Source organism: Malassezia pachydermatis, assembly GCF_001278385.1.
Source record: "Malassezia pachydermatis strain CBS 1879 chromosome Unknown scaffold2, whole genome shotgun sequence".
Classification (NCBI taxonomy): Eukaryota; Fungi; Basidiomycota; class Malasseziomycetes; order Malasseziales; family Malasseziaceae; genus Malassezia; species Malassezia pachydermatis.
The window spans coordinates 182,042-204,572 of record NW_017253139.1 but is presented as its reverse complement, the minus strand read 5'-3'; the positions used below and the strand labels follow the sequence as shown (position 1 = coordinate 204,572).

At 55.3% G+C, this 22,531-nt stretch overlaps 11 protein-coding genes across 11 annotated transcripts; 7 read left to right on the top strand and 4 right to left on the bottom strand.

The window, feature by feature from the left end:
• Positions 1–158: 158 nt before the first annotated feature.
• On the top strand, positions 159–2,147 carry Malapachy_2196 (hypothetical protein; the record flags this gene model as incomplete). Its single annotated transcript, XM_018136688.1, has 2 exons — positions 159–916; positions 944–2,147. The coding sequence occupies 2 exons, from the start codon at positions 159–161 to the stop codon at positions 2,145–2,147; spliced, it is 1,962 nt and encodes a 653-aa protein (XP_017993409.1).
• Positions 2,148–2,165: 18 nt separating this feature from the next.
• On the bottom strand, positions 2,166–3,461 carry Malapachy_2156 (arp2 3 protein complex subunit sop2; the record flags this gene model as incomplete). Its single annotated transcript, XM_018136648.1, has 1 exon — positions 2,166–3,461. The coding sequence occupies one exon, from the start codon at positions 3,459–3,461 to the stop codon at positions 2,166–2,168; it is 1,296 nt and encodes a 431-aa protein (XP_017993413.1).
• Positions 3,462–3,653: 192 nt separating this feature from the next.
• Malapachy_2168 (hypothetical protein) lies at positions 3,654–4,321 on the top strand (the record flags this gene model as incomplete). The annotated part of the gene is made up of 4 exons (XM_018136660.1): positions 3,654–3,815; positions 3,849–3,905; positions 3,937–4,073; positions 4,102–4,321. 4 exons carry the CDS (start codon positions 3,654–3,656, stop codon positions 4,319–4,321), a joined length of 576 nt encoding a protein of 191 aa, XP_017993306.1.
• A 153-nt stretch (positions 4,322–4,474) lies between these two features.
• Malapachy_2200 (hypothetical protein) lies at positions 4,475–5,491 on the top strand (the record flags this gene model as incomplete). The annotated part of the gene is made up of 3 exons (XM_018136692.1): positions 4,475–4,639; positions 4,668–5,310; positions 5,337–5,491. The coding sequence occupies 3 exons, from the start codon at positions 4,475–4,477 to the stop codon at positions 5,489–5,491; spliced, it is 963 nt and encodes a 320-aa protein (XP_017993401.1).
• A 9-nt stretch (positions 5,492–5,500) lies between these two features.
• On the bottom strand, positions 5,501–7,885 carry Malapachy_2157 (scf complex member cullin 1; the record flags this gene model as incomplete). The annotated part of the gene is made up of 5 exons (XM_018136649.1): positions 5,501–5,506; positions 5,548–5,604; positions 5,635–7,722; positions 7,752–7,797; positions 7,830–7,885. The coding sequence occupies 5 exons, from the start codon at positions 7,883–7,885 to the stop codon at positions 5,501–5,503; spliced, it is 2,253 nt and encodes a 750-aa protein (XP_017993075.1).
• A 112-nt stretch (positions 7,886–7,997) lies between these two features.
• Positions 7,998–9,690, top strand: Malapachy_2169 (elongation factor-2 kinase; the record flags this gene model as incomplete). Its single annotated transcript, XM_018136661.1, has 8 exons — positions 7,998–8,029; positions 8,059–8,182; positions 8,211–8,242; positions 8,274–8,280; positions 8,307–8,342; positions 8,369–8,471; positions 8,498–9,136; positions 9,164–9,690. The coding sequence occupies 8 exons, from the start codon at positions 7,998–8,000 to the stop codon at positions 9,688–9,690; spliced, it is 1,500 nt and encodes a 499-aa protein (XP_017993307.1).
• A 78-nt stretch (positions 9,691–9,768) lies between these two features.
• On the top strand, positions 9,769–13,254 carry Malapachy_2191 (rna-binding protein prp24; the record flags this gene model as incomplete). Its single annotated transcript, XM_018136683.1, has 4 exons — positions 9,769–10,365; positions 10,392–10,442; positions 10,469–10,541; positions 10,568–13,254. 4 exons carry the CDS (start codon positions 9,769–9,771, stop codon positions 13,252–13,254), a joined length of 3,408 nt encoding a protein of 1,135 aa, XP_017993410.1.
• A 19-nt stretch (positions 13,255–13,273) lies between these two features.
• Malapachy_2135 (hypothetical protein) lies at positions 13,274–14,128 on the bottom strand (the record flags this gene model as incomplete). The annotated part of the gene is made up of 1 exon (XM_018136627.1): positions 13,274–14,128. The coding sequence occupies one exon, from the start codon at positions 14,126–14,128 to the stop codon at positions 13,274–13,276; it is 855 nt and encodes a 284-aa protein (XP_017993140.1).
• A 64-nt stretch (positions 14,129–14,192) lies between these two features.
• On the bottom strand, positions 14,193–16,467 carry Malapachy_2112 (atp-dependent rna helicase prh1; the record flags this gene model as incomplete). Its single annotated transcript, XM_018136604.1, has 2 exons — positions 14,193–14,375; positions 14,401–16,467. The coding sequence occupies 2 exons, from the start codon at positions 16,465–16,467 to the stop codon at positions 14,193–14,195; spliced, it is 2,250 nt and encodes a 749-aa protein (XP_017993054.1).
• Positions 16,468–16,606: 139 nt separating this feature from the next.
• Positions 16,607–19,699, top strand: Malapachy_2125 (hect-domain-containing protein; the record flags this gene model as incomplete). The annotated part of the gene is made up of 1 exon (XM_018136617.1): positions 16,607–19,699. The coding sequence occupies one exon, from the start codon at positions 16,607–16,609 to the stop codon at positions 19,697–19,699; it is 3,093 nt and encodes a 1,030-aa protein (XP_017992873.1).
• Positions 19,700–20,059: 360 nt separating this feature from the next.
• Malapachy_2142 (hypothetical protein) lies at positions 20,060–22,455 on the top strand (the record flags this gene model as incomplete). Its single annotated transcript, XM_018136634.1, has 2 exons — positions 20,060–20,162; positions 20,201–22,455. 2 exons carry the CDS (start codon positions 20,060–20,062, stop codon positions 22,453–22,455), a joined length of 2,358 nt encoding a protein of 785 aa, XP_017993193.1.
• Between the last annotated feature and the right edge of the window lie 76 nt (positions 22,456–22,531).

The window sequence follows — 22,531 nt, the reverse complement described above, 5'->3', positions numbered from 1 at the left end:
TTTTTTTTGGCACCTCACGTGGCTTGAGTGCGTCTGCTCGCTTACATCGCAGGAATATCATTGCCTTGTGCTGGCTGACCATGGGCAAAGGGCATAGACGTAGTGGTACTAGTCGCGCTAGTACCAATCGTTCTAAAGGTGCCACTGATCATTCACCAATGGATGCGATCGATGAGTTCGAAGCAGCCCGTGACAAAGTTCTTCTGGAAGAGCCCGCGTCTTGGGACCAAGACGATGCAGAGGAGGATTTTGTCGACCAGGGACGCGAAGTGCTAGGATTTGATGATGAGGAAGATGAGGACGAGGAGGATGAAAAAAGTGGAAATGAAGAGGCCTCCGATGCTTCTACGGGTGCTGAAGAAGAGGACGATGCTGACCTTGATCGCTACCGGACCATGATCCTTCCTGCGTCTGTCACGCGCGAGGGCCCAACACGCAAGGCTCTCCGGGACGAAGCTCATGAAGAGCAGGCCTTGGATGACGTCGAAGATGAGGATGACGAGGATCTGGGCTGGGGTGCCAATAAGCGATCGTACTACAGTGGGAACACGGCAGAAGACTTGGAGTCTGACTCGGAAATCGACGAAGATAAGGCGCACGAGCTTGAGACGAATGAGGCGATCCGTTTGCAGCGCTTAAGCCGCGCAGGGATGGATGACGCTGAATTTGGCTTAGACAGCATTGATGCGGAAGAGGCGCAAATCAATGCCGACGAGCAAAGTGCTGCAGCGAGAGCCAGGCGTCGGCGTGAACTGGACGGCGACGATGGAGACGAAGCGAAGGAAAAGGCTGCCTCCCAGTCGCCTGAGCAGCTTTTACAAGGCCTACAACAGCGCTCTCCCCTTGTATTGGCGCTCGTTGAAGAGTTCCGCGATTCCATGCGTCAGCTGGACGAGGACAAGGACTATGTGGCTACGTACGTATTCAGCCAACTTACACGCAGACTGTCCCACAAAGGGGAACAACAAATGGCCGAGATTGCACATTTGCACTATCAGACGTTATCGTCGTATACCATGCTTTTAGCGTTTTTCTTTGAGCTGGCTTCGACTCCTGCGATGGCTGCGGCGCCTGACCAGCTTCTTCAGCACCCTGTGATGGAACGTCTCTCGCAGTTCAAGAAAGCGATGGTGGATATGAAGGAGCTGGGCCTGTTTGAACCACACTCGGAAGAAGAGGATACCGGGGAAAGCCTTATGGGCCCACCGACGGAGGAGGATCTGGCTGCGTACGAGGAGCTCGGCGAATTGGAGCCCAATGAGCTGGAAGATTTGATCGCTGATGAAAAGGAAAATGCAGGCACACCCAGTGCGCCGGTGAAGAAGAGCAAGAAGGTCAAGAAGAGCAAGAAGGAGAAAGAAGCTGCGCCATCACCCCAGCGTGGCTTGCTGGCCGACGTGGCTGAAGTTGACGATCAAGTGATGAACACACGCCGTCCTACTACGTCGCATGCCCTGCCGCTTGAGACAGAGGATGCATATGGTGAGCCTGTATACCTGCGCGACTCAGAGCGTCAAGATAAGGCGATGCGTAGACGGGCAGTGCAATTCCATGCGGCCAATGTGGACACTATGCCGTCAGCCAAGCAACACCGCTTGGAGGGCGATGCAGATATTCCGTACCGCGACAAGCGGCAAATTCGTGAGGCTGTATGGACAGCTAAGACCAACCGATTGGCCAAGGAGCAGGCGCCTATGGATACGTCTCTCACTGGCGCCGAATGGGGCGAAAGCGATTGGCAAGATCGAGACCATGTCATGCAGTCCGATGAAGAGGCAGACGACAAGGATGCGGCGTACTATGAGCTCGTGAGCTCGCGCAAACGTGCCCGCAAAGAGGCCAAGAAGGACGAGTACGATCGCAAGCGTTTGGAAGAGCGTGTATGGGACGACGAGACGCTCGCACCTGGCGAGCATCGCTCCATCAACTACCAGATCGAAAAGAACAAGGGTCTTACGCCGCATCGTGCCAAGAGTATACGCAATCCACGTGTGAAGCGCCGCATGCGTTACGACCGCGCGAAAAAGCGCTTGTCCAGTACGCGCGCCGTGTACAAGGGTGGTCAAAGTGCACTCGAAGGTGGCTACGCTGGTGAAAAGAGCGGTATTTCCACGCATCTCGTCAAGAGTCGTAAGCTCGGTAGTTAAGTTTGTATCTATGAATGCTTACACGAGACGCATACTTGCGATGCCACGAAGGATCGGCGCGATGGCTGTGCTGCCCTTTGCCGTGTCAAAGGTGCACAAACGGCCATCCACACCGCTCGTACTAATAGTATCCACATGGGCAGGCTCGCCTGCGTATAGGCGGACATGGGTGATGGTGTTTTGGTGCGTTGTATGCAGCTCGCCATCGTCGGCAATGCTAGCGCCTGCGACTGCGCCAAACGACTGGGGCGCGTTGTCGGCCTGATTCTGCGAGGGCGAGCTGCTTGTACGGCCATGCGAGTCCGCCTCGCGGAACCGCGCAAATGCTTCGTTGTTCAAGCGGCCAACACCAGGGGCGGCGGCGGGCGCGCCGGCGAGACCAGGCTTTTTGGGCGGCGGAGGCGGCGGCTTGGGCTTGGAGGCCGCTGTGCCCGCCGTATCCAGACTGCGTGTAAGACGCCAACCTTGCTCCAAGCTGCCTTCAAACACCATAGGCTGGCAGTCGTGACCTGCTGCCACCAACGATGTTTCGCTCAAGAAGAGAAGCGTCACATAGGGCAGGCTCGGCAGGCGAATGGAGTGGACAGCATGCGGTGGCTGGTCCGGCGCTGAAGGGTACACGATGGTCAGCGAGGCATCGTGACCGACAAACGCCAGGGCATCACCGCTTGGACTGAATGCTACGCCATGGACCCAGCCGCCTGCCGGTGTCGTAAATTCGCCACAGACGGTTCCAAATGGCACACGCTCGCCCCAAACGCTGGGAGGCGGCTTGGCATCAACACCCTTGATATACGCACTGAACACACGCGCATGGAAATCCGCCGAGCCCGCGGCGAGGAGGACATTGTTCGGGTGCCAATCGATCGAGGATACAGTCGAGCGCAAAGGCCGCTTGATGTGCTTGGCCACCCACCAGTCGTTGTCCTCTTCAAACGAGCAGATAGAAATCACGCGTGCGCTACTTGCCACGGCAAATTTGTCTTCACGTGGGCTCCAACGAACAGCTGTTGCACCACGCTGCAGGCGTAGGAGGACCAACGTGGGCTTCCATGCCGTGCCACTGTAGGTCCATACATACGCATTACGATCCTGCGAGCAACTTACAATTCGATTTGAGCGTGGCGCCCAATCGAGACCAGTGACGACCTTGTCATGCTCGACGAGCGTATGCTCCAGCACCCAGCCATCAGCTGTCTGTGCGTAAATGCAGATCTCATTGGAGTTCGGGGCGACTGCGACCCTAGTGCGATCGGCATTGAAAGCATGCGCCGTAAGCGGGCTGTAGGAAAGCTGATGGACCTGGTTTACCATTGGCAATGGGAGGACTAGCAGTCGACTCCGTGTCGTGATCGATGGCCAAAGCGTGGCGCTACCGTTAGGTTGCGCCGCGCCCCGCGGTCGAGGATGGCCACGTGGCATTATTCAGCCATGTCGTCACGTTGGCCTGTCGTCGACAGCGAGACGCTTTTCACCCCTTCGACGAACGAGGCAGTCCATCTCAAGATGAACGCGGCAGTTATGAATATGGCCTTTATGTTTGGCGCCATGCAGGTGGCCAAGCGCATTCCCTTCGACGATCACCCAGAATACGTGCGCTACGCCCAGCTCGGTTACGCCACGGCGCAGCTGCTGTGCTTGGCCGTGTACTACTTCTGCAGCGTACAGGTACGTGGTCGTATATAGAACGCTAATGATCAGATTAAGAAGAAGAACGACCTGACGGTGCTTAAGTATGTGAACGCGAAAAACCCCATGGTACGTCTATTTTTGTTCTGCTCACATTCAGTCGCAAGACCCTGGTGAGCTCGTCACGACCACCCACCGTGACTACGACCTGGCTGAAGTGAGCAAGAGCATGCGTGGCATTCTTATGGGCTGCTGCATTGTGGCCTTTATGCACCTGTACCTTGGCTACACCAACCCGTACGTGTTTTCACATCTTACATGACAGTCTTGTGATCCAAAGCATTATTCCGCTCAAGAACGCACTTGAGTCCAACATGGCCAAGATCTGGATCTGGGGCATGCCAGCTACGGGCGATCTGAAGCGTCCTTTCAAGGTGCCTAGCATGTTCGGTGGCCTCGACAACAACAGCGGTCCTCAGGCTGACAAGGCGTCTGTGAAGGAGGCTGAAAAAGTGACTGGCGCAATCCAGGCGAAGCTCGAGTAAGCTTCCTACGTAGTGTATGGATAGGCCTACTGTATCTAGCCGCGCATGGTTGGGGGCGTGTATTCGAGTGGTCGTGCGTCTAGTGTCCGACTATCTCTCGCCTCACGCTTCACCTCCACCACGTCCACATATTGTGTACGTTGCCCTGAAGCGATGCCAGTGTGTGTGCACTGCGCACGCCCTGTGCCCTCGCTATTGGTCAAGTATGGCGCTGGGCACATGGCTCTAGCACGATGTGGTCAACTCAGCGTGGAGGGATGCGGCAAGCTGGCCGACCCGTACTTGGAGCATGGCTATGCTGTGCTGGTCATTGATCTGGTAAGTACTCGCTCAATACTCATTGCAGATCCTTGTAAAGCCTCGCGTCTATCGACATATGTTATACAATATGGCCGAACGTGGCTCACATACCCCGTCGACTATCCCTGTGAATATACATCTGCGTCGCTGGGCGGCTCTCGTGCTTATGGAAAGTTATTTGGCCTGGTTTTCACTTTGTATTTACCCATTTGTGATGGCCGAACAGGACATTCATCAACTAGCTATGGCATCCCCCCGCGATACATGGCTTGCGAAGCGACACCCTCTTTTGCTGGGCGCTTCTCGTGTGCTGGTAGCCACATCGCTGCGCATGTTTGCCTTGCATGCTACATTGATCTTGGGCGGCCTTGTGCTGCAATGGTCCTGGATGAAATGGACACGGCGGAATAGATATTGGGCCTTGTATGCTTGGCACTTACCTTCTGTCGCTATGTTTTATGCCCATATCGGTGTGGTGTTATTACTAGCTCTGCGACTCGTTTGGGATTCCAAGCTGCCTAGAGATCGGCGGCAGCAACGCACCCAGAGTTGGCAGAAGGAAACACTTTGGCCCAGTGACTGGCCTCTCTTCTCACAGAATACGCCAGCTTGGCCTTTCGTGGAATGGAACACGGAGTGGATCATTCGCAATATGATCGGAGGTATGAGCGCCGGTGTCGCTTTGGCTGGTACGTGCCCGATCCGCTAACAACAGCTGTGTTTCCCATGCACCCGATCGCTGGCGCCATGGTGGTCCTTGCTGGCTTCTCTGTGCAGGAAGCTGTGCGTCAGGCCATCGAGGCCTGGGCGGGCATGCCGAGCTCGTCCCTCCATGCGTTGTCGTCGTACTGCTTCCATGGCTACGTTTAAGCTACGTATTCATATCTGGCGGTTAGTCGGTTGACGGCAAAGGTGTTTACGCACACGTCTTTTTCATCTTCCACACGCTGCAAGAATTCTTTCTCGATCAATGTATCGATAGCCTGTACATTAGTATATCATGTCACACCAACCTTTTTGATATCAGGCACCTTGGGCTGGAATCGCGCTTGCAGCTGCGAAATGACCTCTGTCAATAGCAAGTTGTGCTTGAGAGTCTTGCGCGCTTTCATGATGCGGACAATGGTCGCCTGCAGCAATACTTTGCGGTCCTCATGCACGGTCTTGGCAACTTCAGCGGATTCTGACTTTTGCTCAGCTCGCACAGGGATGTTAAGGTTCATGCGCACTTTCTTGCCTTTAAAGTCCTTATTCAAAGAGTAGGAGTCATCCAGCAAGTGCAGTACTTTGAGCTTGACCATAGGCAGCAAAGCTGCATTCAAGACACTCTTCTCCAGCCGTGTGGCTTCAGCAATCTCGTCAAAGGTGAGGACAGAGTGCGTATTGAACAAAAGAAGGATGGCTGTTTGGTACGTCGAGGTTGAGAAGATGTACTTGCGCGGTAAGTACGTGGTGTGGATTTCATTGGTAGACAAGTGCCAGAGCCACGTAAGCTGGCGATGGGTATGCTGGGTGTTGTAAAACTTGACAAACTCGTCATGAGTAGATTGCAACTCGTCTGGCATGGTAAACTCACTACTCGGAGGCTGTAGTGGCCACACGCCCGATGTAAGAACAAACGAATAAAAGTTGAGGTCCTTGTTCGACTGCATGCCAGATTCCTGGAACCGGTCATTTAGTTCCTTGCTGAGTCCTGCTTCGGTGAACATACGCTGCAGTTTGCTCGTGTATTCAAAGCCACAAATCTCTTTTAAGCGTGAAATCATGCTCTCCTCCGCATCGATGGACGCCGAGGAGAATGAGACAAGGCGACGCGACAGGAATTTGGCATAGAACTTTTGGAAATAATCACGGTCCTCAATGTACTTGAACACGATCATGGCCTTGTCCAATGATTCTTCCACGGATTGTTCATCCTCACCGCGAGTATTTTTCTTCAATAGGCCGTCAATAAACTTGGCCAGGAGCTCAGGGCTACGGCTGGCCGATGTGCCCGTTACTTGATTGATATTCATAAACGAGCGACACGCCTTATCGAGGGCAGCGAGGAACCCTGCTTCCGATTGAAACGAAGAAGTAACAGTGGCCATGTTGTGGTTGTACACACGCAGCAGGGAGTGGACGTATTTGGAAGGGTCCACGACGTCGGAACTTTCTTCCATGTCACGACTGACTGTCTCCAGACCTGTACGCTTGACGTAGGCCTCGAATTGCTCACGCAGTGGATCCAAACCACCTGGAATCTGAGACAAGAGTGCGTACATTCGTGCCAGGTCGTCCTTCATCTCGTTCTCCAATAGGTAGCCAAACCTGTCCCACATGGTCTGCGCATGGTTCGTAATCAGCTCTGTGCGGCACACATCCATGAGTGCATCATAGGAGCTAGCATGCATGTACAATTCGACTCTGTTTTCTTCTTCTTCCAGACGCGTCTGTGCCTTTTTCATATAGTCTGTCACAGAGTTCGAGGCAAGGAACGACTGGCTTTCCGCCTGGTAATACGCTTCGGTGGATTGAAGGAACGGCTGCTGGAATTCACTTTGGTAGACATCCAGGTTGAGCCGAGTCGCATCAGTCTCATCAATGCCCAGCGATACGCAGCTGTCCAATACACTCTTTAGCAAGCTCGACTGGATCACCTTGCCGTTGCGCTGGAGCTCAATCTGATGCAAAACAGCCTCGATTACCTTTTCCTCACGTTGCAAGGGCATAAAAACATGCTTCTTCCACTGGTCCAGCGCCAGTGTGTAGACCGTATGAATATCTGTTCGTCCTTCCTCACGCTCATGCTTAACCCAATGGCGATTCAGATAAATAAGCATACGGTGCACGAAGTTAGCACCGCTTGTATAGCGATCCCACTCCTGCGAGTAAAGCTGCAGAAGATCTTCGTGTGATAACGAGCTCATGCGTTGCAAAATTCCTTGCAAGTGGCGTTCAAAGTAGGTGGCCACACGCGTATACAGCTCTCCACCCACGAGATGAGCACCCGCTGCAATGCCACTTGTACCACCCATCCCACTGCTAATACAATAGTTGTAGGCAGCCGTGTACAGTTGCATGTACCTCTCATACGACATGCCCTCCGTGAGGCGCGTCATCTACATGTCAGCCAACAAAAAGCACGTACCATGACATCGATGCCTCCTTCAAGGAATTTCCATGTTTCATCAATGCTACGGGTCAGTATAATGATATCTTCACGTACTCATTCGAGGCCGGTAAGGTGGCGCCCATCTTCCCACCCGCAGACGCTATCGACATAATGAGAGTAAGCCGTGGACATAGACTTGCGCACTGTCCGCCGATAATGTGCTGACTAAAGAGATGCCCAAGGTCGTGCTCCGTGCGTAGATGATGGTTGCTTACCTTCTTCATGACACAAGCACCGAGCCGAGGTGCGCTTGGGTACGTTCCACTGTGTACCTAACACCCAGCATGTTTGGGGCGGTCAATGACCCATCTGTTGTCCCAGAATGGATGAATACGTCGATTCAGACCGGCCTAGAGCCTGGGCACTCGACTATTCCTGACTCAGGGCGGTCGCTTGATCTTGTCTTTGTACGTACGAGAGTATGCTGACAGCTAGATCATCGATGCAACGGGTTCTATGGGATCATAGTATGTATATGAATGCTTGACTTACACACAGTATCAACGTACGTGACCTTCTTTCTAACGTTAGTCGGCGACACGAAATATCGAATCCATCTGCGACAATGTACGTCGAAGTGTACTAACACCAAGATTGTCCAGTCCGAGTTTCTTTCCACGAAAGGAGCACTTCGTGTAGGCCTGATTGCATACCGCGATCATCCTCCGCAGGATCATGTTTATATTGTGAAAAACTGTACGTACGGACATGACTGACAGGAGTCGGATTTACGACATCCGTACTCGAGATGAAAGAAAATCTAAACAGTCTATTTGCTGCAGGTGGTGGTGATGGGCCAGAAGCGACCACTGCTGCCTTGAAGGCTGCCACTGATCTTGATTGGCGCTCTTCAGCCGCGAAAATGGCCATTCTCATTACGGATGCGCCGCCGCATGGCATTGGTGAGTATGGCGACGGGTTTCCAAATGGGTCCCCAGATGGAGAAGATCCACTGGTCCTCGCACGAAAAATGTCGGCCATGGGCATTCCGCTCTTTGTGGTCGCATGTGAGCCAGCTTTGTCAGGATACCAGCATGCTGTGGACTTTTACCAAGGCATTGTGAACGTGACAGGTGGCATGCTGGTGCCGCTTACGACTGCCTCTCTACTAAGCCAGGTGGTGATTGCTGCAGCTGGTGAAGTGATGGACATGGAGCGATTGCATCGGGAGGTGGGCGATTCTGTGCTGGAGTTAATGCGCAACCTAAGTCTGACGATGGGCAACGAGGCCAGCAATGACCCTGCGTCTGCGACTGAGCGGCTAGTGGATCAAGTGTCCGCGGAGCTGCATGAGAAGCTTCTGCTGCGCAATGAAAGTACTAAGCAGCTCATCATTGAAAGCATTTACCGTGAGAGTGAAGGTAAGTTGCAAAGGAGCCTAACTTTAGAATCTGCGCACAATATCCGGGTATGGTCGCAAGCGCCTGATGTGTTCTCAGCCCGCCCCCATATTCGGAAGGTGATCGGATCACGACTCAGTCAGAAGTTTATTGAGATGCGACGTCAGGCGGCCCAGCATGGTGGGCACGTGCCTCTCCGCTTCGGATCATTGTCGCCGAAGAGTACAAGGTCCGGCGCACCTTCCTCATCTTCGTCGACACGACAGATTGTATCGCAATTCCACGCATTTGAGGCTCGGCCTGGTATGAGTCTTCATGGATCGAGTGGCGCTACAACAGATTACGCGCGTTTTGGCTCCGATGGCTACCGCACGTCCTCTGCCGACGATATGGACGATGATGGGGACGATGCAGTGATGGCTGACAGCCATGTGGATATGGGCACACAGGGCTTGTCGGAACATGATATCCTATTTGAAGGCGACGATGGTCAGCGCCTAGCCTTCCGACATGATGCCATCTCCCTCTCGCAAGCACGACGATTGGCAATGCAGACGTTGTCGCGTGCGTCCTAGCCCATAGATTGCTTAGTCAGCATCCAGAGAACAACAGACGGTGTGTGTGTTGTGTGCGTTGGTTCACAGGCGCTGACGATGGACGAAGCTATGGACACGGAGGCCAGTCATAGCGAGCAGCGTTCGCTCACGCTGGATCCATGGGAATATGGAGCCTGGATCCGATCGATTCAAAAAAAGATGCTGACCACTGACTCGGACGAGGCACGGTCGACATTGGCGCATGATCTCGTGCAGGCCTACCGAGCGATGAGTGAGCAAACGGCGTTGCCGCCTCGCGATTGGCACCTATACTTGAGTGTATCGATGTATGTGAGCGATGATATAGCGCATCTTCTCGCACTCCATGAGAAGAGTACGCAGGATTCACAGGATATGAGCTTATACCTGCGATGCGCTAGCTTCTTGGTGGGCCTCTACGTCCACGAAACTGGCCTCTCGTGCGCTGTGCCGACAGACGCACGTACGACCTCGACCGAAGGTACGGTCTGGGATGTTCGCGCACTGTGTACAGCATGGACAGGCCTGCCCGGCCCTGTGCTGCATGCGAACGGGACTTACCCTCTGACCTCTGTGCCGTGTGTGCGAGGGGTGCTAGGCGATAAGGCCACCGAGACGGGTATGCGGCATGCGCTGCGGGATCTGTATAGCCAATGTGCCTGGCATGCTACGGAGGTATGTGCCTTATGACTCACACACAGAGCCAAGCATTGTGGGATCTGTACATGGCCGTGGAAGAGGCATGGCTGCAGGTATGTGAAAGACTGACTCACATCAGAACGATCACACCGACGAAAGAGTGGAGCTTGTACGCCAAGCGTATGTGGCTCGCTTGCAAGTCCCCCATGCACGTATGTACCTACAATACTCACAGCAGAATTGGCTACGACGTTCCAGCGGTTCTCGCAGTTTGTGTCTGCCTACATGCCGTCAGAGGCCTATGAAAGTACACTCTCTGCTGCCAACTCCTACTATGCCGATGCACAACGTCTATGGCAAGACCGTGAATCGTACGAGGATGCGATTGGTACCAATCATAGCACGCTGGATGACGCTTGGCAGCCGTATCTGGCATGGCAATCGCACCGTCTGAAGCAGATGCGCGTAGCCAAAAACAAGGCGCATCTGGAGACAGAAGAAGAAATGGGTACTATGCTTTATTATCGGGCGTTGCATCGCTTCGGTTGGTACCCACGAGCCCGTAACCAACGCGAAGCGGATGCCTATGCGAATGTCCCACCCACGCTTGACGTGGAAAAGGCATGGAAGCAGAAGCAAGGGCGCAAGAGCCACAAGATGCAGGAGCGCGAGCAAGCGTCGGCGCGTGTCGAGGCACGTTCCTTGGTCGCACAAGCTGAGTCGTTGTGGCTGGACTTGCTGTCGCTCCTGCATGGCCCACGCGCAGAGGCCGCGTCTGTGCTCCGTGTGTGTGAGCAGGCCACACGTACACTACCTACGTCAGGACGTCTTTGGGCCTCCTACATGCGCATGCTGGCCCGTTTCCAGCGCCCAGCCACGCAGGTCCAGCAAGTGTATGCACGCCTTATGGCGAGCCAAACGCTGGGCCACGTCGGCGGTGGAGCCGCTCTGCTGTGTGTCCTGCAGGCGCATATCGACTGCGAGCGAGCGTTTGCAACGCACGAGCTGGCTATGGAGCAGCACAAGTCTCCGGACGACGTGCTCGTGGTGGCGGATGTGGACCGCTTTATGCGTTTGTATGAAGGCCTCGTGGGGGCCATCGCGACCATGTATGCGTTGCCTGCGACAGAGCAGGACGCCAATCTCACGTTGGAAAAGTATGCATCCGATTGGATTGAGCGAGCGGCCCGTGCCATCCAGCGGGCGGCAGGGGCGGAAGCCGCAGCGGGTCTGACTTCCCTCGCTGACGATTTGTGGGCGCACGCCTTGCAAAAGCACGCTATGAATGCGAATGCTTACCTGGAAGCGGCGCTGTACTACAAGCGGCACGACGACGATAAACGTGCGCGACAGACGTTTAAGAGTGGTATGGCCAAGCAGGGCTTGGAGAACAAGGCTGTGATTGTGCAGGCATGGGTCGCCTTTGAGCATGAACGAGGCACGCCCGCGGATATTGAGCATGCGGAGGCCAAGGCCAAGATCGAGAACGATCGGCTATGGCGTGCGTGGTACAAGTACCAAGCCACAGCGACACCGTCGCATACGGAGGCGGCGGTGCCACGAAGTAGTGCAGAGCACACGCAAGACGCGCACATGCCCGACACAGATATGCCTGACGCACCGAAACGCAAGGCGGACGACGAGGGCGTGCCGGAGAAGAAGCACGATGAGAAGAAAGAGGCGCCACCAGCGCGTGATCGCGAATTTTCGTCGGTCATGGTATCGGGTCTGCCTGTGAATGCTACAGAGGGCGACATTCGCACGTTCTTCCGGGATTGCGGCGTGATCTTTGAGGTGATCGGCCCACGTACCGTCCGCGAAGTGAATGCCGACGAAGAGACGTCGGCGGTCCAAGTGGAGTTCACCGATCGCGATGGCGCCAATGCCGCCCGCACGCGCGACTGGAAGCGTGTGGGCGGCCAGTCTGTGCACGTCTCGCTGAGTTATGCATGCACTTTGTACGTTACCAACTTCCCGCCCGAGACCACAGACGACGTGATTCGTGAGCGATTTGGCGCATACGGAGCTGTCTTTGATGTGCGTTGGCCCAGCCGCAAGTTTGTGCAGTCGCGCCGATTCTGCTATGTCCAGTATACCAATGAAGCGGCCGCACAGGCTGCCTTGGCCATGCATGGCCAGCAGTGGCAGGACGGCTACGAGCTCCAAGTGTTGTTGTCCAACCCGCAACACAAGAAGCCACGCTCGGATGCCCATGCTAACGACAAGGAGCTGTATATGACGGGCCTTCCCCGCTCGGCGACAGTGGACGACGTACGGGCCTTTTTTGCCCCGTACGGCCCTGTGGCCGATGTGCGTATGCCTGCCCGTCCCGACGGCAAGAGCCGCGGGATTGCCTTCATTGAGTTTGCGTCTACGTTGGATGCTAGGCGGGCCATGCAAGCAACCAACAGTACCAAGTTCCACGGCCGTCTTGTGGCTGTGACGCTCGCCGAAGCGGGGCGAACGCATCGACCTGCCTCCTCGGCGCCTACACAGGCCGATCGGTGGGCACGTACCATCCATGTACAGGGCCTGCCCCCGGATGCGCAGGAAGCGCTCATTCAGCAAGCAATGGAGGCTGTAGTAGGTCCCAACAGTGTCCGACGCGTCTTTTGGACACCTGGGCGTGCGCCTCAGCGGGATGGGACGTGCGATAGCCTTGTTGAAATGGTCGATGCAGAGACAGCGGGGCGCGCTGTGCTAGCCGCGCGTGCCATGTACGGAGATGCGCCTTTGACACTGCAGCCTCACACAGGGGCCGCCTCCACCTCGACGACATCGATGCCGATGCCGCGATCGGTGGGCCCGGCCTCGCGTGGGCCACGTAAGGAGGCGTTTGGGTTTGCGCGTGTACACACGACAGAGCTAGCCGATACCACGCCCAAGGATCAGGATGCTTTCCGACAAATGCTACAGAAAAAGTAGAGTCTAGGCAGGGGTATCATCACTCACATGTCTGCATCCCATCCAGCAGTTGCTGAGCACGTGCAGCACGCAATGTGAGCCATTGCCGTGCAAGTTCGTTGGGCGGCGAGGAGGACGTCGAGGTAGTCGGTTCAGCGTCGGTCGGTGCTGCCCCAGCAGGTGCCTTGGCCGCGTCCGTTACCTCGGTCAACGGCGCAGCGTCTGGGATGGAAGGCACGTCCAAGGCCGCTTGCAGCGACGCGACCAAGCGCTCTTTGGCCAGGCCCATCATACTGTGCAGGTACACCGCCACCACAGACACGTGTTCATCAGGTACCCAATGCCCTTCTTCAGGCACTGGCACAGCAGGAGGTAGACGCGCACGCACGTCCTCGCCGAGCGCAGAGAGCGACGTAGCCTGCTCAGCAAGCTGGTGGCCCAGCGTGATAAGCTCCTGCGACCATAGCACATGGCGCAGAAGCCAGTTCTGTCTCTGCTTCATGAATTTCCATGCACTCTTCTCGCGGAAATAGAGCTGGGTATACGCGATAGCCTTGGCAGCGGAATCGCTAAGGCCGTCGATGGTAGCTGGATCTGGGCCTGCCTGCGGTGCATTCGCACGTTTGCGTTTGCGTGTACGTTTGCGCTTCTTGCTTGCTTCGCCCTCATCGTCGGGCTCTTGTGCCTGTGACCTGGGCATTGTCTCTGGCACGTCGCCTACCGCCTGGTCGGTCGCGCGTGGGGGTGAGGAAGGCGCTACGAGGGTCGTAGCGGTCGGCATCGGCTGCACGCTAGGCACATCCGTCGCTGCGCCGATCACGTCGTCGCTCCCGTCGGGCTGGTGCGACTCTGTACGCGCCTTTTTGGACACGCGCTTGCGAAGACGCTTGCCCATGCTGTTCGTCGTAGGCGGTCGGAAAAGAGAGGCGAAAAATGTGGAGGACAAATCTACGTACGGCCTACGACGGCGGATGAAGCCATTCTTGGAGCCACGCCGGCTCGATTTTCGAGACGGTGCGTGCGAAGGTCTGTGACGTGAGAACAAGCTCTTCAAATACAATCGCTTGGACGGAATCATAGGAGGCACCACGAGCACCATGCTTCGACGGATGCAAAATACAACTAGGGTGTAGTTTGAATGTCTGCGGTAAGCAACCAAGAACGTACCTGCCCACCAGCTACGCGACGGAAACTGCCATCTGGCTGGCGTAAGGCTGTATTGCTCAGACGACCCATACCGAGGCATTGAAGTAGATCCGTATACTGACCCTTTTCGGTGGCGCCCATGCGCCATGAAGAGCGCGTCACCACCAAGGCATCCTCTTCCTCGTCGTCATCGTTGTCCTGGTCCACACCATGGGACGTAGGCTTTGCCTCATCGTCTTCACATGCAATGCCATGCTGATGGCATATGCGGGTAAGCTGCTTACGAATGGCCAGCACATTCTTCACTGTGCGCTCATGGATGTAATGCGATTGGCACCACATGCGCACTTCTTGGCGAGCAGCACTGGGCTGCGTATGTGAGCTGAAGGCATGTGCTTGCTGCGTGAGGTAAGCCCGAAGTGCATTCAACATCGTGGCATGGTCACCACTGGCATCGACAAAGACCTCCCGTGCTTGTTCAGCAAGATCTCGCTTTTCAGCATCATGCAACTCGACAAAAATACTGCGGTCCACGGACAGGATCGATACGAGATCCCTTGCTTGGCTTGCCACGTGTGGCCCACGCTCGGCTGCAGCTACCAGAAGGCGAGCATACGAAGGCGTGACAGGCAAGAGTGCCAATTTGCGGCCCAGCGCCGTAAGCGTGACGCCATCGGTATCGGATGCAATCGCACCTAATTCGGCCAAGTGGACGACCGCTTCCTGCAAGAGTGACGATTCAGGGGGATCAATCCAGTCAAATGTGAAGGGATCGAGGCCCATGGTATACAGCTGCAGCGCGGCGCCAGACAGTTCTGTGCGGTGAATTTCAGGGACAGGCATCGGCTGCAAAGCCCGGAATGCCTCTCGCGTATACAGTCGGTAGCACTCACCAGGGCCTTCACGACCTGCACGTCCTGCCCGTTGCAAGCTCGAGGACTGGGCCACGGGCAAAACCTGCAATGTCTCAATCCCTGTTTGGGGAGAAAACACTTTTTCCTTGACGAGACCCGAGTCCACCACGTAACGTACACCTGGAATGGTAATACTCGTCTCTGCAATGTTGGTCGCTAGCACGACTTTGCGTGTGTGCGCCGGCGTCGGGGTAAACACTGCTGCTGAGGCAGCAGGGCCAAGGGCTGCGTACAAAGGACGGATGAGTAGGGCAGGTACGCCTTCGTGGCCTTCTTCTGCTGCCCATGCATCCAGCTGCGTACTTAGAAGCTGGAGAGATTGCGCCATGGACTCAATTTCTTCCTGGCCCGTCGCAAAGACAAGGATATCGCCAAGCGGCTTGGACACGTGGATTTGCATGACCGTACGAACAGCAGCGTCAGTCCAGTCCTGGCAGCTTTCTTGTGTGTGGTACAAACGCACACCATGTTGTCGGCCCGATACATACAAAATAGGCACACGCGACTCGCCGCCAAAGAACGTCGCAAACGCTTGGGCATCAATAGTGGCGCTCATGACCACGATTTTTAGGGGCGGTAGCGAGGTATCGCCGTCATGAATACGCCTCCGTCGCTCCTTTTGAATCTTCTTAGCCAAGCCAAGCACCATGTCGGTACGCAAGGAGCGTTCATGTGCTTCATCGATAATGAGTACATTGTACCGCTTAAGAAGCCCGCTATGCGACGCGCGTTTCTTCGTCGACCCATCTGGACGAAGAGGACCTAGCACTTCGCGGATGAGCATACCATCTGTAAGGAATTTGATGCGTGTGTGTTTCGTAGTTCGATCGTCGAAACGCACCGAATAGCCGACCAGGTCCTTGGTATCCGATGTGCTAGCTTTGGGTGTGAGCGTCGCAGGATCCGAGCAATGCATCTCGCTGGCTACACGCCGTGCTAAAGAAGTAGCAGCGACCCGTCGTGGCTGCGTTATAGCAATCATGCCAGGCTCTGATACCGTCACAAGACCAGCATGCAGTAGAAACTGCGGCACTTGTGTGGTCTTACCACTACCTGTTTCACCAACTAAGATCACTGTATCATTCTCTTGGATGCGCTGTACAATCTTTTCCCTCCCTTCCCATACAGGAAGTGCCTGGGCCGCAGAGACCGAACCCGAGTCCGAGGTGCGCATCGCTGGGTCTCGGCGAACGCCACGGCACTGAACAAATGAAAGGACCTGCCACACGCGCGAAATTGTGGCCCTCCACATGCAAGCGCCTCCGAACCACCAAGGCTTGCGTCATCCAGTCGTTCATTGATCACGGACCACCATGAATTTTAACTTTACAGGATCGTCGCGGCCTGCGCGAACGATCAATCTCGGTCGGCAAGCGGGCCCATCGTCCGCTGCTGACGTTACCTCCGCTGCGCGCGCCCAGCGTCTGGAGCGGCAAAAGCAAAAGCAACGTGTGCAGGCCGCCACCCAAATCCAGGCGATGTACCGCAGATACGAGGCTGCCCATGCAACACGGCAAACGTGCCAAGCTGCCTTTGATCAGGGTATGCTACATGGAAACACATGGTCGGACTGGACACGATACCTGCTTTTTGCCTTTGATACGCGCACACCCAACGCCAACACGCAGAGACTCGCCCGATGGGCAGCTGCGTACCTTACATTGCCCGACGGAAACGATGCATTGCCACGCTCCATGATACGCCTTGTATGCACTCGCATTGTTTCCGCATTGCAGCAATCGCACACTGACACTTTTAACGATACCTCCGTTCTTCTGCGATTCTTGGCGCACATGCTGAATACCTCCTCCGAAGCAGATCAACGCGCAGAGCTCATGCGGCTAGTTCGACATGGCTTGTACAGGGCATTGCGATCGCTTCTTTTTGTGCTTCCCAAGCAAGCTGCCGAAGAGCACGCGCAGTGTATCGCTATGGCCCTGAGCCCGTTTACCCTCTTCCCAGCGACACAATGTGCGTTGGTCGAAGATGAGTCGCGACAGGACGCGGATCCTCGCGCGGCATGCATGCGCGCGTGTACGCGTGATATTCTTACTATTCCTCAACTTTTGCACAGGATACCTATCTCATCTGTAACAGCGTTGGCCACCTCGCTCCCTTTGTCGGAAATCATGGCGCACGTTCGTGCCTTGGGCGCATACATTGACCATACTACCGGAGAAAGTGCATTGGACGCAAATCCCCTTCTCGTACCTGACTTGCTTGTAAATGTGCATCGACTTACATCGTCGCGCGTCAAGAATATGCAGCGCGGCGCTGAAGTGACACCGTACCTGGAAATGCTCACGACCCTCCTTCACGCGTTGCCACGCTCTACATGGCATAGCGACCATGACACAACTGATGTATCTGAGAAAACACGACAGTACCTGGATGACCTCGTCTCGGATGTACATGTGCATCCCTTACTAGTAGCGAGCTCCAAGTTCGCTACAACCACGCGCCCCGCATTTTGTGCGTTTTTTCTGGCTGTATACCAAGCAGCGCCTGTCTCGCGCCGCGAATCGCTTGTATCGATGCTTCTCTATGGCCAGGACAAAGCAGGGCAAGGCGCTATTCAGTTTGGATCAATGGCACGCGAATTGTGGCGAGGGTGGGTTCGTAGCAGTCCCCTCTTTCGCAGGATGAGTATGCCTACGATGCGTGGACCATCTAGTGTGGTGGAAATACGCAACATCTTAACCGACTCTACCGATGCTACAGACTGGCCCATGTTTCTTGTATTGGCCTTAGTGTACAGTCGTTGCCTGCTCACGCTCGGTGATGACGAATTTTATCCACCACGTATGACGCAAGGGACAGACGTGCCAAAGAATCCACTCACCCTCGACGAGCTGGTTACGATCAGTGGGATCTTGCGTAATCTGGTGTTCTCGTTGTACTGGGGTGATAACATGAATGCCCTTTGGCAATCTGATGTGCCTGGCACTCACATGCCTTTTGCGGATGTGCGTGATGTATCTACAAGGCTATTGAAGCAGCTACATACACGCGATTCACGGCGCGCGTTTGTCCCGGAGGGTCACTGGCATATGCTCAGCCAGCAAGACCTGGACTCATTTATCCAGGCTGTCGTGCTGGAAGAACGGAACCTCTCCCCCCCTGAAACAGAAGACGAAGGCCCTACTCATCGACCGCTGCTATCAGATCGCACTCGAGCGTTTATATCGCCTCGCTTGGATATCTTAAACCACATTCCGTTCGTGATTCCGTTTGATATCCGTGTCGAAATTTTCCGACAGTTTATTCGAAGTGACGTGGATCGACTGGGGATTTCGCGCGACTTTTTCTCACATACGCAACGCCATCGGGCGACGATTCGGCGTGAACATATTGCGGAGGACGGCATGGCACAGCTGAACGCTCTGGGTCCACACCTCAAGGAACCGCTGGAAATTGCCTTTATCGACCAATGGGGAATGCAAGAGGCTGGCATTGATGGTGGGGGTGTATTCAAGGAGTTTCTCACCTCAATGGTGCGCACGGTCTTCGACACAGATCGCGGCCTGTGGTGCGCAAACGAGCGCCAAGAGCTGTATCCGAACCCTCACAGCTATGCTCGCGCAGAGGAGCAGTTGATGTGGTATGTATTTTTAGGACGCATCCTCGGAAAGGCGCTTTATGAAGGCATCTTGGTGGATGTCAAATTTGCCGGCTTTTTCCTCAGCAAGTGGCTTGGGCAGCAGGGCTATGTCGACGACGTCGCTAGTCTCGAAAGTTTGGACAGTGAACTATACCGCGGGCTCATCACCCTCAAGAACTACTCTGGTGACGTGGAGAACGACTTTGCACTCAACTTTACGGTGGTCAACGAGGAGTTTGGCGTCCGTGAGACGGTGCCGCTGATTTCCAATGGCGCGGAGATCCCTGTGACTCGCGAGAACCGTTTATCATACATATACCACATGACGCGCTACCGCCTAAGCACACAAATCGAACCGCAATGTCGGGCATTTTTCCATGGTCTAAGTGAACTTATTGAGCCCCGCTGGCTCCGATTGTTCAATCGTGAAGAGCTTCGTGTGCTGGTGTGTGGCACAGAAGACCCCATTGACGTGGACGATTTGCAGCAGAATACAGTGTATGGTGGCTATCATGAAAAAGACATGGCTATCCAATACTTTTGGGAAGCTTTGCGCTCGTTGGACCAGCCTTCACGGAAAGCGTTTTTGCGATTTGTTACCTCGTCGCCCAATCCACCGTTGCTGGGCTTTAGCGAGCTGCATCCGAAATTTGCAATCCGCCATGCGGGTGACGATGTGACGCGCCTGCCCACGGCCAGTACATGCGTCAATCTTCTCAAGCTACCTGCCTACGAGTCCACGCAACAGTGTCTAGAGAAGTTGCGGTATGCTATTGACGCTGGTGCAGGATTCGACCTGTCGTAAAAAAAATCCTCTCTACCGACCATGCATTGGATTGGACTGCTCCGCATCTCCCTTTTTCATCTCGCTCCACGTTCTCATTGTGGGGTAGGAATCATGCAACATGATTGGTTACATAAGCCGCACCTCATGACCATAGAGCCAATCGCCCAAAAGGCTACACTGCGAATTGGCGGTTTCGTACGTTCGGGTCTGCCGGCGACATGCGAAATAGAAATTTCCGGCAGCTGAGAATAGAACCCAATCTAGCGCCCAGGCAAGGAAAAGTAGCGAGCCCGCCAGACTCCTAGCTACTTAGCCACAACTACGTTCAAGGACCTCTTCAGGGCAGAGCATGCCTTTTGTGTAAAGCTCCCTGATACCATGAGCACACAGAAAGAGCCGGATCCTATTCTTAAGGTCTGTCGACCCAACTTGTTCCAAGTGAATACAAACGATACAGAAGAACTAGCACGTATATGGAACGGTATGTAAGACGACAACGCACGTTGGCTGACAGGATAGTGTTCACTAAAGTCAAAGGTTCTGTGGATGATGGGCATCGCTTTGAGAATTTGGCTTGGCGGTTATGGCACCAACAAAGCCAAAAAAAGCCGGCGACCCAACTTCGCTCGGAAACACTGAGTGCGATGCCTATGCACAAACCGCTGGGCGCAGCCATGGCCATCGGCCCGCCCTCTGAAGCGGAACTTTCGACAGATGAATCAGCCTTTAGTGAGGATGGTGACGGGGACCTCAAGCAAGACGTGACGTCAGGTCAGAAAGAAAATGAATTTAGCCTACTCATGCCTTCGCCTAAACGCGAACACAGGTGGGCTGATGAGCTGGCTGAATTGGCACGAGATGTGCGCATCCGTCGATCCGATTCGTCCCTCTCTGATACGGCTCGTCGCGAGGACCATGCGCTCACCGATGACGAAGGCACATTGGCAGGCACAATGACGCGAGGCTCCGAAACGCCGATTTCCACCGCGGGCAGTGCCACGCCACATGCAGGACGATCCAGGACGAACTCGGTGAATGCATCGCCTCGCGGTAGTGTGCTGAGCCCGACACGGCAAGATGCGATACTGCCGTTGGCAGCAACGAGCCTCAACAAAGCGACTTCGACTTCGGCTCCGCCTGTGCGATTCGCTGTGCCGCCACCTACTGACGACGTCTCGCCCACGTCCAAGGTGCCTGCTGTGCTGCCTTCCATACAAGCGGCGCTGCTGCCGGCCATTGTCGAGAAGGCGGAGAAGCCAGTTGTGAAACCTACACAAACGACACAGCACATGGGCCAAGAGCGAGAGAATGTGCCTCACGCCCCTCGAATGCGACGTACCAAGTCCAATAAGAGCAGTGAGAATCTAGGCCTGCTTCATCGTGGATATCGCTCGAACAGTCGTACCAATGTGCTGAATATGCTTACTATGACATCGTCGGACGACATGCCGAAGAAGGAGAAGCTCAAGAAGAAAAAGAAGAGTAAAATCATGTTTACTGTAGGCGCCGACTCGGACGAAGAGGAGCATGCAGAGACCAAGCCGGCGCCACCTAGACAGGCAGGTGGTGATGATGATGAGTGGAGCAGCGAGGACGAAGAGGAAGAAACCAAACGACGTGAGGCGGCCCGAGCCGCGGAGCGGGAACGTAAGCGACTGGAAGAGGAAAAGGAGCGGATGGAAATGTTCAAGAAACGTCCTCTTCGCTCCGCCAGTATGGCTGATCTCACACGGATCAAGAACCAAGTTGCTTCGCCGGACGTGGCGACCGACTTGAATAACACTCGGGGTCTTCTTTCGTCGCTCTTCCAGCCGACCGAGGCGCCCCCGCCTCGCAAACGGCCGTCCTCCATCCGACCTGGCCATACGTTAACTTTTACACAGATGCCTGAGCGGCGGCATGTCGCAGCGCCTGGCTCGCGAAATACCTCGACACCTGCTCACATTCACCAAACGCGTTCGTTATCCTCGGCAGCCGTGCTGCATGGTCCAACGATGAGCCGCAGCAAGAGCGTGCTGGCTATGCCGGTCCTTAATTTGACCTCTCTTTGCTCCTCCACGGCTGCAGGTCGAGTCTCTGACGTCCCGGCCTTATCCACGTCGTCGCGCGAGCCTGTGCCGTCTGTGACTAGTGCAGAGACTACAGACATGGCGTCCACGCAGCAGGCGCCGCAGCCGACGGCGCCTCTCGCGCCTCATGCACGACCTCCGCTGCCGTCACGCACCAAGAGTTTCACGGCCCTCGCTCGGTTGTCGGCCATTGCGCATGGCAAGCCCTTGGAGACGGAGCACCGTAAGCATGCGGCGCTGGGCCCCTCGGTCAGTGCGCTTAGCCCGGCGGTGGCCACGCAAACGGAGACGCCTTCGGTGAGCAGCGAAGAGGATGCGGACGATGAAGGGCCTTCGCTGGGTGTGCGGCCGTCTGACGACGGCGTGCGCATTGAGCGTGTGCCGCAGCCGAACGAGGACGAGGAGGATGGCAAAGCGCACTCGTTCCTTTCGCCTCCTACGGCGATGGCGAGTAGTGCTGGACGTGTGCCGATGCCGTTGCCGTCGCCCCATACCACGCGGCAGAATATGCTGCGGGACGAACTCTCAGAGAGTCTTCGTCAAAACCTGCTATGGGAGCGCCAATCGCGCGCTCGTATTCTAGGTCTCGGCGCCCCAGTGCCAACGCATGGTACGCCCAATGCGGACGCAGGCCGTCATACGACGTCAGACGGTCATGTACGTACACAAAACGACGAACAATCCTTCCACCATAAGGGGTGGTAAGGCACGACAATGGACACGGACGGATTTTTAGAACAGGGCCAAAGAAGCCCATTTTCATTTTATGCATGTACAATAG